The sequence below is a fragment of the Benincasa hispida genome, chromosome 3 (genome assembly GCF_009727055.1).
Source record: "Benincasa hispida cultivar B227 chromosome 3, ASM972705v1, whole genome shotgun sequence".
NCBI lineage: Eukaryota > Viridiplantae > Streptophyta > Magnoliopsida > Cucurbitales > Cucurbitaceae > Benincasa > Benincasa hispida.
In genome coordinates, this window is record NC_052351.1 from 46,659,260 (window position 1) to 46,671,155 (window position 11,896).

The 11,896-nt window shown below is 33.8% G+C and overlaps 3 protein-coding genes across 3 annotated transcripts; 1 reads left to right on the forward strand and 2 right to left on the reverse strand.

Annotated features, from left to right (window-relative positions):
- Positions 1 to 1,518: 1,518 nt before the first annotated feature.
- On the forward strand, positions 1,519 to 6,472 carry LOC120074718 (chlorophyll synthase, chloroplastic). Its single transcript, XM_039027939.1, has 15 exons — positions 1,519 to 1,731; positions 1,974 to 2,018; positions 2,205 to 2,293; positions 2,392 to 2,479; positions 2,770 to 2,855; positions 2,943 to 3,029; positions 3,115 to 3,180; positions 3,261 to 3,344; positions 3,415 to 3,476; positions 4,013 to 4,088; positions 4,175 to 4,237; positions 4,350 to 4,431; positions 5,366 to 5,442; positions 5,881 to 5,928; positions 6,077 to 6,472. The coding sequence occupies exons 1-15, from the start codon at positions 1,626 to 1,628 to the stop codon at positions 6,137 to 6,139; spliced, it is 1,122 nt and encodes a 373-aa protein (XP_038883867.1). The 5' UTR covers positions 1,519 to 1,625; the 3' UTR covers positions 6,140 to 6,472.
- Positions 6,473 to 6,643: 171 nt separating this feature from the next.
- LOC120074720 (protein EMB-1-like) lies at positions 6,644 to 8,145 on the reverse strand. The gene is made up of 2 exons (XM_039027940.1): positions 7,979 to 8,145; positions 6,644 to 6,980 (listed from the first exon to the last, which is right to left on the reverse strand). The coding sequence occupies exons 1-2, from the start codon at positions 8,091 to 8,093 to the stop codon at positions 6,817 to 6,819; spliced, it is 279 nt and encodes a 92-aa protein (XP_038883868.1). The 5' UTR covers positions 8,094 to 8,145; the 3' UTR covers positions 6,644 to 6,816.
- A 2,113-nt stretch (positions 8,146 to 10,258) lies between these two features.
- On the reverse strand, positions 10,259 to 11,105 carry LOC120074227 (protein SLE1-like). The gene is made up of 2 exons (XM_039027281.1): positions 10,877 to 11,105; positions 10,259 to 10,739 (listed from the first exon to the last, which is right to left on the reverse strand). Exons 1-2 carry the CDS (start codon positions 10,989 to 10,991, stop codon positions 10,513 to 10,515), a joined length of 342 nt encoding a protein of 113 aa, XP_038883209.1. The 5' UTR covers positions 10,992 to 11,105; the 3' UTR covers positions 10,259 to 10,512.
- Between the last annotated feature and the right edge of the window lie 791 nt (positions 11,106 to 11,896).

An 11,896-nucleotide genomic window follows, 5' to 3' on the forward strand; every position in this document is an offset into this window, starting at 1 on the left:
TCGGCTTCCACTCTCTCGGTCAATGTTGTTGATCAGATGATTGAGAGAGAGTAACATTCAGCATACGTTGACAATTTGTAGAGTATAGTATACACTTCTATGTCTTGTAGAGTGATAGTGAAATAATAAATAATTTTTTTATATTATATTCATTATAGTTATAATAATTTAATATATTCAATTTTTTGTCTAATGTTATTCAATTATAGTATATAATCTAATATATTCAATTTATTGTCTAATGATTATTCAATTATAGTATAATGATCTAAAATATATTCAATTATAGTTAAGATTATAGCTCTTTTATATTTACGTATATATATATTTCTATGGAAAGTTCAAATAAAGTGAAGACTCTCGCTCTCTCCTAAGATCTCGCTCTCTCAGTATCGCTCTCTCTTAAGATCTCGCTCTCTTCTAAGATCTAGCTCTCGCTCTCTCCTAAGATCTCGTTCTCTCTCAATATCTCGCTCTCTGTTATTGTTGTTATTTTTCCATTAATGATTACTAGCTTTCATTTCTTCTGGAACAATCACAAACACTTTTTTGATTATGGATCTACTACCAGAAACTCAATGCGTAATCTTAGCATTCAATTTTTATTCCTGAATAATCTCATTTTTCAATTATTCAACCATTTCATTTTACCAAGTTAAATATTAGTCAGATTAGTCATCTCGCTCTCTCCAATATTCTCGCTTTGAATCTCGCTTTGAATCTCGCTCTCTCCTTAATCTACTTCAGCCCACTTATCTCCTCAATCGCTTTGAAGTTTCAACATGTGTGTAAACTTCGACAACCTAATATACAAATTTTGTTCGTAGACAAAGCTAATTCGGAATTGTCTTTCATTCCAAGGCATAACTTGTATCCATGCGCTTCATATTCGCCTGGAGTTCGCTCCCAGAAACATAGCCATCCCCACCCCCTCACATCAATCCCACAAGCCTCCATCTAATTCGAAATGATAAAAAATGCATAGATTGTTAGAAGCAGCTCGAGTACACAGATACATATAGTATACCATCTCATTACTTTATTTCCTCTATGAGGGAAAAAGAAAAGTAATAAACCTGCAATCTCGAGGGTGGATGTGTGTCGAAACTTCAACCTTCGACAATCTGAGCGAGATTCGCGAGATTTTCCTTGTCGAGGGAAGTTTCGGCCTATGTATTGTTTCCAAGTTTTTCTTTGTTCGTCGAGTTCTCAACGTTCGACCTCCACATTAGTCAGGTTCTCAACGTTTGACCTCTAGCCTCGAACTCCCAAAATAACAATATTTCTCTAATAAGTTTCAAAACAACAATATTTCTCTAATAAGTTTTGAATACAATAATATTAATATTAAAGGTCCGAATCTTGATTCCAAATTTCCAATCAAGGAGTTCATAGACATAATCAGGTGCCACGTAAGTGAGAACACATTATTTACGGTAAGCTAAGACGTAGAATCAAAATACCCTCCTCGAAACTAACTTTATTTCTTTTATTTCTTTTATTTTTTATTTTTAATTTTTCCTCGCATCCTAAGCTGGTTAAGTTATCAACTCCCGTCGACGGCAAAATTTCACCAGTATCTTCCTCTTTCTCTTCGCGCAATATCCAAGAGCTCTAGTGATTCAATGGCGTTGACGCTGAATACAGCTCCATCTCTAAGATTATCGAGCATCCAAGTCAATCGAGTTCGAATTCAATCTGCTTTATCGCCGGTTTCTGTTTCGTTTGCTAGTGAGTTTCACTCTGTAATGCTTTACTAGTTTCTGGAAACAACAAAAAATGAATACACATTGACATCCAAGAGCTTTCGAATTGAAGAATGAGCGTTTTTTGTTTAGAACTCTACATTACTTGCATGACTGTTCCAATTTGCTTGTTGTCCTTCACGGATTTCTCTAGCTTCAATGTCGATTTTGAGATATTAGGTGTTATTTCTTCTTTCTATTAGTGACGACGATTGTTCATTGTTCTAGGAAGGAGGCTATCGGTTGTTGCTGCTGAAACTGACGCGAATGAAGGTCTCTAATGCGCTTTTTTTTAATAGTTTGCTTTTTTTTTTTTTTTTGACCAGGGGAATACTTTGAATCTTGGCAGTGTAGATTTCTCGAGTGTTAAAGAAATGATTAAATTTGAGCTGCTTTAATTCTTTGTTTTTTTCTCATGTCGTGCTGTGTATTTATATTTTCCTTATTCGTTTTGATCAGTTAAATCTCAGGCACCAGATAAAGCGCCGGCAAGTGGTGGTTCGAGCTTCAACCAGCTTCTTGGAATTAAAGGTGCTGCGCAAGAATCTGTGAGTTACCTCCATGTTCTCAGCTTGTTTTTTAAAGATTTGAATGTACGTGTTACAGTAAGTCGTTATAATAAGTTTTTCATGTGCACTTTATGCAGAATAAATGGAAGATTCGTCTTCAATTGACAAAGCCTGTTACATGGCCGCCCTTGGTTTGGGGAGTAGTTTGTGGTGCTGCTGCTTCTGGTACTTATTTTGTACATACTAAGACACTAAAATTACATTTGAAAAGTTGATGAACTACCGACATATATTACTGTCAACTTACTTCTTAGTCATGATGAAAATCAAAATTTTGAGATCTATTTTCATGTAGCGTATTATATGGTCTAATGCATCAGATAGTGGCCAAAAGAGTGATTACACATATAGATAAATTGGGGATAGTATTAACTGATCGTTTTTCTGCTTCATTGATTAGTTACCTCATTGAACCATTGAATATGCCTTCAATGATGCATGATTCTTTTTTACAGGTAACTTCCATTGGAATATCGAGGATGTGGCAAAATCAATTACTTGCATGCTTATGTCTGGTCCATTTCTCACGGGCTATACGCAGGTAAGCTCTCTTTGATGTAAAACATTCCTACGACTTTTGAAAGTATTCAAGCACAAATAAGATGTTCCTGGTACTTTGGATTTTTAGACAATCAATGATTGGTATGATCGGGAGATTGATGCAATTAATGAACCTTATCGTCCAATCCCATCTGGGGCAATATCGGAGAATGAGGTATGAGCTAAACCACTTGATTCACATTGACAGAGGCATATATGAACTATCCTTACTGGTTTTTTCCTTCTATACATTTTATCAGGTTATAACTCAAATATGGGTGTTGCTTCTGGGTGGGCTTGGCTTGGCTGGTTTGTTAGATGTGTGGGTAGGTTCATTGAATTCATGGAACATAGTCATCTTTCATATGGACTGTTTTTTCCTCAACTTCGTCCTTATCCTTCTCAGGCAGGGCATGATTTTCCTATAGTCTTTTACCTTGCTCTAGGTGGCTCTTTGTTATCATACATATACTCTGCTCCACCTCTCAAGGTAACACAAAAGTTTATTCTATCTAAATTGGATCTTCTGAATGCTAAGAACATTTATTTTGTGGTTGCAGCTGAAACAAAATGGATGGATTGGAAATTTTGCTCTTGGAGCTAGTTATATCAGTTTACCATGGTGAGAAATCCTGTGATCTTTAATTATTGGTAAATTGACACGCATTGGTGGCAGATAAAGTCAACCAGTAATTTCAATCTATAATTGACTTGTTGACGAAGTTAATTGTGTTTCATATGAAAATTTGGAAGCTTTCTTTGTATCTGGTTAGTGGTTAATGTTTACACTCATTCGAATGCCCTCGGACTTTCGAGCATATGGTTATCCTATAGACAAAAGCTGATTGAAGGAGAACATCCCTTCTATTGACCATGAAATCTATTGGCCATGATTACACTTTATCCACTTAAATTTAGATAATGAATACTTTATCCATTTCTAATGCACTTTAAGTGGAGCCTCGTGTGTTGACCTCAATTCCTATACATGGAACCACCAAATGGATGGCTAGTTTGCAGTTATCCGCAATTTATTTTTTTCATGTAAAGTTAATTGGCTTGTTCCAGGCTCTACATTAATCATATGTATCATAATCATCTTGTTTTTTATGATACGACAAGATCTCCTTTTCCAGTAACAACCAATTTTCAATCTAGGTGGGCAGGTCAAGCTTTATTCGGAACTCTCACGCCTGATATCGTCGTTCTTACACTCTTGTACAGCATAGCTGGAGTATGCTCCTCAATTTATTTTTTTGAGTTCCTACCTTCACAATATCCAATCCTAATGCCGTCTGCCTTCTGCTTTGCCTTAATCAGTTGGGAATAGCCATAGTAAATGATTTCAAAAGTGTTGAGGGCGATAGAGCTTTAGGACTTCAGGTACTTCGTTCTAAAGCAGAGTTTTTGATTTCATAGAACTAATTCAAGTCGTATCAGGTTGTTTTTGTTTTGTTATTCTATTATCAGCTCTTGTTATTTACTGCCCTTACAGTCACTTCCAGTAGCTTTTGGTGCTGAAACTGCTAAATGGATTTGCGTCGGAGCTATTGACATAACTCAATTATCTGTTGCTGGTAATTCATTTTGCACATTTTCTTCCTAAGGAATTCTCTCTTTAACACCATGCGCAAATTTAAAGCATACTAGACCATTTTCTGATTGTACTAAAAAATAAAAACACAAGTTGCTCGTTTCTTGGCTTCTGCCTTTCTGTAATTTACATTTTGGAAGATCCTCACCTTGTTTGCGTTTCGTCTTTTTGTACATGCATCCCTTCGATTAATTTCGTATCCTCCAGTGTGCGTACATCTACTGAGGATATATCTCCTATTCTCAACGAAGCAGTTAACCGAGATGAGAATAAGCATCCCAAAAGCTTGTATGCAACAAAGAAAATATAAATATTCGGCATTCTAATTATTGGAAAGATGAATTTCTCGATCTCTCTTTGCCTTCTCTTGCAAAATAGTTCCTGAATCTCAATATCTGAAAGATGGTATTCTTCGCAGCTAGAGTTCCCAAAACTTTTTACTTTTAACTTCTCAACTTCCTTACTGCTATATATTTGATTTATTGTATATTTATTCAGATTTATTTACATTCTATATATTTACTCTATCTTTGGTAAAATTGTTGTATTCTCTCCTATCCTCTTAGGAATCTTTTGTTACACAATCTTTAATGTACCCCACTATATGAGTCCTCATATTCAATAGAATCATCAAGGAATTGAAACTAATTATTCAGTTAGCTTTGCTTTATCTCTATGAACTGCATTATTGCAGGAGACCTCTTATGCGACTCTGATACTAAAGGCTAAACTTATCATCCTGCCATGTATATCAAATCAAATGAATTGTTATTTATTTGCAATGTAGATTCAGAAATCATAAGGACTTTCATAATACCCAATGCAGATTCGAGAATTTGATTTGCAAATTTTATTAAATTGTTCCCTCTAATCTATTTGAAATGAACGAGACTACAACTAATATTTACTTATTGCAGGTTATCTGTTGGGAGCTGGCAAGCCGTATTATGCATTAGCCCTCCTTGCTCTAATTGCTCCTCAAGTTTTTTTCCAGGTAAATACTCTTAAGAGAATTGTCATAAGGTGTCGAGTCTTAAGTAGGGCAGCCGCTGCTGAGCGTAAGTTAAAGACTACATTACATACTTAATCGCTCTGCACAATCTGTAAAAGGACCATTCAATATAGAGACGAGTAGTTTACAATTTAGAAACTTAAAACAAAAGTATGCGTGTAAGAATATTCATTACTTTTGATAAGAAAAGTCAGGTTATTAGTCCTTACAAATTTCACACAGTGACGCGGTCTGATCAACTTTACAGTTATTTGAGGTCATATTTCGTAGTGGAATTTCGGGGTGTAAACTGTGTTCCCATCTCTCTCTACTTTCTTTGATTATAATTGAATACTTGTCTTGCTTCTTCAATCAGCCTTTTAGCTGAACTTCCATTTTGCAACGAACATGGATTAATTGATACCATTATTATTCTTACAGTTCAAATACTTCCTCAAGGACCCCGTCAAGTACGATGTCAAGTATCAGGTACTCAAGTTCTCATCAGAGTGTAGATTTACGTTTATAGGAACTGCTATATATAGAACCAGTTACCTCTACGCTATTCGATGAAACATTATAGTTCCTCCTCCTCCACGAACTTTCATTTGATCTTATGTCTGCGATAACATTTCAGGCAAGTGCCCAGCCGTTCCTTGTGCTAGGTCTATTGGTCACTGCTTTAGCAACCAGCCATTGAACCCAACATGCGAAAAATCAAATGTGCACCTATTAAGCATGCGAGACAAATGCAAGGCCAGAGAGCACAGGAAGCCAAGTCTTGGGACTCTCCACAGGCAGCCAAGCTCAATTCAGGTTATATATTTTGCCTTGTAACCGCAGGTTTTGGATTTCTACCAGCATATTTCAAAACTTCGATTTAGGATTGTATCACTATCAGTTCTTAGATTAGGTTTAGTTTCCTATTACATGAGAATTAAAGTCCCTACCGTTGTCTTCTTACTTCAGGCTGCAATAGAATCATAATGCATACCTTCTTGTTTCAAAATAATCAACCATTTGTTTGTCTCTAGAAACTTGCTCATTTTGGGAACATTTCGATTGAAAAACAACACAAAAACTTGAAAACCATTTTGACCATCTAAGTGAATTGTTGCTATCCTCCGACGAGGATCATGGAATCTGTCTCGAGATATATGCATATCCCTTCAGTTTAACCATATGTAGCATATAGGACCTTGAGTTCTATGAAAAAGACTGATCTTAATTTCTCACTCAAGGAAGAAACATCCATTATACATAGGCTAAAGCCTTGAAAGACAACTATTTATTCTAGATGCTTATAGAGAGAGCAGACACTAAAAGAAACTGAAGTTGAAATGAAAACTTTAAACTCGGCGACATTGTGAAAGGGTTTTACTTATTAGTCTTGAACTTGGATTCGTCGATTTCAACTCCTTCCTCAGCAGCACGCTCTCCTCCTGACATACCCGTGTTGCTTAGCCCTCCTTTACGGCCCATCTCTTGGTATCCTTCGTGTCCCAGCTGCTCCTTCCTTGTCTGGCCCCCACGGCTCCGCCCTGCATCACCATCGAACAATCACTTCTTTAGTATGTTAGAATGAGTCACCACTTCCACTTTAGCGGCTGGAATGGGTTTGAAATGGCTGCTACAGAAGTACTTTAAAGAGTTCTTAATTTGGTCCCTAAGCTATCTAGAGATATATTTGAAGATTAAATGAAAAGTTGTCTAATTGATTCTCACTTTTGATTCTTTGTCGAACAGATCCAAAAGTCTGAAGGAGCCTAATAAATTAAACTCAATTTTCTGAGTAATAAATCTCTAAATTTCTTAAATTGTATCTGATAGTAAATACGTCCTTGATTTAAAATTCACGCGGCCACTAAGTATAAAATTGAAGTTTTAGAATACTGTCTAAATTTGCTAAAAAAAATTTCGATTTTAATAATATCATTTTTCTAAATAAGTTGCGTATATCGTAGCCTTATGAATTATATAAAAAAAATTAAAAGTATTTCGGCCACAAAATTTAAATTTCGGTCAAGTCTTGAACGGAAGAGAGAAATAATTAGAGAGCGTTGGTAAATTTGTGCTTGAAATGTAAATTTCTGGAGAAAATAAAATTACTTGATAAATATAAAAAGAAGAAAGAGAAGATAAAGTTTATCAATAAAGGGTGAAAATTTTCGATAAATATAAAAAATAGAGGGGAAGAGAAGATAAAATTTATCTATAAAAGGTGAAAAATAAAAAGAGATAAGAAGATATTTACAACTGTTGAGGTTTAATCAACTTCTTAGTGGGCTACCAAATGAAATTTATTAAATATGTAGATTATAAACCTTATTTATAGTAGCTTTCATAAGCTGACATTTAATTTTTTTATTATATTTATATATTTAAGTAGGATCGACCCCTTCAAAAAAAAAAAAAAAAAAAAAAAAGTCAAAAGTATGGAGACTTAATAGTAGTAACGTTAAAAGGATTGAAGATAAAAGTAAGTTTTTAAAATGAAGAAATAGGAATGGAAACTGAAAAAGTCGACATGTCGTCACACCTTCAGCGAGGTGCTCCTGAGCTTCGAGACTCTTGCCGCCAGTTCCACCGGCGACAACAGTCTCCCCTTGCCTGGCCCTGACGTCCAATTCAGATCTTTCCTGCTCCGACGACATCTCTTTTTCTTCAACTTTTCCAAATACTAAATTCTATATTCGTCTCTTCTTGTCCCTTTGGCATTATATAGAATTTAAGAACTCTCACGCCCAGAAAGAAGGCGAAATGGACACTCTGGGGTGCCTACGTGGCTGATAGCGAATTGTAGAACATTCCCTGCCTGACACGTAGGTGCTTACTCAGTCAAAATGTTTCTTCTGATGTCCTCTGAATGACACGTGTTGAAGAAAGAGAGCGGTTCCAATATCCTACAATGCCGATGCCCTTTTATCGGAAAATTTCCATTACTAGGGGTAGAAAATTTAGTATCCGTCACGTCGCTTTTAAAAATATTGACATCAAGAAAATATTTAAGATAAATTATCTTTCAGATCCTCGAATCTGAAATAATATGTGGGTTTGTTTTCTGAATTTTTAGAACTCACATTTTTAATTTATAAATATTTCTATAAATTTTTAGAAATAGGTTCATTTCATTTATAAATTTTTAAGATATATCCCTTTCATCTCTAATTTTGATCTAAATTTTATTTTTAAATATAAAAAAATGAGTCTAAGTATAGCGAAACGTCATCATATATGATTTACCATTTAAAACAATTATTTTAAATTTAAAAATTATATTTTAAAAATTATATCTTCATTTTAAAATTAATTTTTAAACAATACTTTTAATTCAAAATTTCATATAATTATAAAATAAATAAAAAAAATAGTTCAAACACTTTTTAAAGTCATTCTTACAAATTTAAAATTAAAAATATATGTTTTGAAAATTGAAGGACTAAAATGCACATTATAAAAAAACTCGAGAATGTGAATCATTTAATTTCTGATTTTTTTTTAAATTTTTGTAAATTAAAATTTATATTACACTTCCCTATCTCTAAATTTTAAAACTAAGAATTTAGGACCAAATGTACTTAAATCTTCAAAACTGAATCACTAAAAGTGAATTGCTTAAATATTTATTATTTATTAAGATTAAGTTTCTAGGTAGAAATGCTAATACGATACTAAAAATGTCATTAAGGTCCATTTCATTTTTTATTTTTAACTTTTTATTTCCTCAAATTTTTTATCATGCATATTTGCATATTTCTAAAATACAAAGCTGCCAAATTTGAAATTTCAAAAATGAACAAAATTTTAAAATCTATATAGATTTAAATTTTGATTTGATTTTTTAAGATAAAAAGAAAATCACAATATCTATAACCAAAAATCAGATGAAAAGTAATAGTTGTTCTTTATAGTTAATATTAAAAGATATAACACAATATCTATAATCAAAAGTCTGTTATCATTAAAATCTACCATCAACAGATTTTGATAAAACAATTTAGTTCGAAAATTTCATCCTATCATTTGAAATTTGTTAAATAAGAATTCGTGTAACATAAAAGTTGAGTGATCAAATTTTTTTAACCTTAAATCTAATTAGAAGTTGGGATCAACTAGAGTAGCTATAGTTTTACTATAATAGTCCAAAAGTTCTATCCAGTAAGGTATCAATGGTAAAATGTCAAAACAAGCATATTAGCTCTTCTTAATATCTTAATTTTTTCGTATATTAATATTATTTTAGTTTAAAAATGATATTTATAATTTGATTTTAAATTTATTTTATAACAAGTGGAAAAGGAATCAAACCCTGAATCTAGCTAATTTTGACTTCTTAATTATTTGAGACAAATAACTCATAAGGCAGTAAATCTAGCTAATTTTGAATTCTTAATTATTTGAAGAGATTTTATTTATTGGAAGATTCTTCAAAATTAAAATAATAAGAAAAACTAATTACATAAAATAACGAAATTTAATCATCCCTCCGATTTACTGCCTGCCATTTAAATCCGTTTAATCTTTACATTAGAGATGTGCATTAAAAATCTGATTGTACGACGACGACCTGAGCCGATTTTTCTTTATGGCGACGACCGTATGAGCCGATTTTTCTCTCTATCCCAATCCTCGTCGTCGAATTTTCTGAGTTAATTTTGTTTAGTTCTCAAACACAAATGGATATTTGATTTATCCATGAAGTTAGATGCTGGACTAAAATTTATATATATATACATATAGCTTGACATTGTTCTATCGGTAAAAATTTCACTAATTTAGACATCAAATTAATAATATAATCGTAATATAAATTTAAACATTTCCAAACTGGACCCGAGATTCGATTCAAAATTAAAGTTCAAAAGACACTTTCCTTCGTCCTTTCCCATCAAGATACATAACATAGCAAAATCCGTGCTTGTTCATGGTAAAGAACCAAAACCAAAACATAGGAACTACAAAGCAACCTTATTAAATCACATAACGCAAAAACGACAAGACAAGAACAGACCACATGCAAACATTATATTATATTTGTGTATTAACACACACACGTTGAGCCCTAAGTTGCAGTTAACGGTCCTTGGTCCTGAACTTGGACTCATCGATCTCAATTCCTTCCTCCGCCGCTCGCTCCCCACCGGACTTATCCATGGTGCTCAGCCCTCCTTTACGGCCCATCTCTTGGTAGCCTTCGTGGCCAATCTGCTCCCTTCTTGCCTCTCCTCCTTGGTGCCCCAGCTCCTGATACCCTTCCTGCCCTAATTGCTCTTTTCTCGTCTGCCCGCCCCGGCTCCGACCTTCATTTCGCCACCGCCACAAAAGAATCAAATAAAAACCAATTTTTTGAATATGATAAAAATATAAATCAATCCTAAATAAAAATTTCTCTAAATCAGATTATATTGTGTGGACTTAAAAAAAAGGGTTAACTAACCTTCGGCGAGACGTTCTTGAGCTTCAAGGCTTTTACCGCCGGTTCCGCCAGGAACCACAGTCTCACCCTGCTTGGCTTTAGCGTCGAGCTCTGATCTTTCCTGTTGCGATGCCATTTTTGTTTTCTACTTTTTTTTTTTTTTTCTTCTTGTGCACGAAGAGATGCGTATTTATAAGATTCAACGGGATTTAGATTTTAGTTAAAAGTAAGAATGGTGTGCCGAAGAGGGATAGTTGTGGGGAGTTTATATAAGCGGGAGAATTGGAAGAGCTTTGTAAAAATGGACACGTAATAAGGCTAACGCGGCAAATTCGGGTGCAAAATCAGCAATTTCTTGAAGACACGTCATTAACACTATCGTCTGGATGCTGTGTTGACACGTCGTACTCAACTCTCAATGTCTCACCGCATCGATTCTATTGAGTTGCTGTGGAATATGGTCGAGTTTATATGAGTGTAGTTTATGTTGGATGTATATATATTTTTATTTTAGACTGTTGATATTTGTATTTTTTTTTACCGTTCATAGGCTGTCTCCTATTATGTATAGTATTTTTTTTTTCTTGATTTAACTTATCTTGCAGAGTATTTTCTCTGTGATATTTTCGTTTTTGATGAATTGTCGATTTTCTGCGAAGATATTTTCCATCTTTCTGCTATACTATTTAAGTCCAAAAAATCTTGTTACTAGGGTTTCCGTATATATTATTTTGTGAGGTTGTTAATTTAGTCTAAAAAATCTCGTATATATTATTTTGTGAGGTTGTTAATTGAAGTTGTTAGAACATTTTACTTAATTGAAGAGGAGAATATTACTCCTTGCTTGTGGCATCATGTTCTTCATAGTGTTCTTTATGTATTATGAAATATTGTTTGGTCTTAAGGGAAACTTAAGACAAAGCTGATTAAGAAGAATTTTTTAACTATAGAGAGATCTTGAGGTATTACTTATCGAGAAAGAAGTTCTCAAAACTTGAGGAGAAGCTAAGTCCTCATGTGAAGGGAATTCACAATAAGAAA

Bases quoted from the DNA above. Each gene is read 5' to 3' on its own strand.
- LOC120074718 (XM_039027939.1), top strand. From the start codon at position 1,626: ATGGCGTTGACGCTGAATACAGCTCCATCTCTAAGATTATCGAGCATC. The intron at 3,181-3,260 runs GTAGGTTCATTG...TATCCTTCTCAG, and splicing joins CTGGTTTGTTAGATGTGTGG to GCAGGGCATGATTTTCCTAT. The intron at 3,345-3,414 runs GTAACACAAAAG...TTGTGGTTGCAG, and splicing joins ACTCTGCTCCACCTCTCAAG to CTGAAACAAAATGGATGGAT.
- LOC120074227 (XM_039027281.1), bottom strand. From the start codon at position 10,991: ATGGCATCGCAACAGGAAAGATCAGAGCTCGACGCTAAAGCCAAGCAG. The intron at 10,740-10,876 runs GTTAGTTAACCC...GGCGAAATGAAG, and splicing joins TCAAGAACGTCTCGCCGAAG to GTCGGAGCCGGGGCGGGCAG.
- LOC120074720 (XM_039027940.1), bottom strand. From the start codon at position 8,093: ATGTCGTCGGAGCAGGAAAGATCTGAATTGGACGTCAGGGCCAGGCAA. The intron at 6,981-7,978 runs GTGTGACGACAT...ATGGTGATGCAG, and splicing joins TCAGGAGCACCTCGCTGAAG to GGCGGAGCCGTGGGGGCCAG.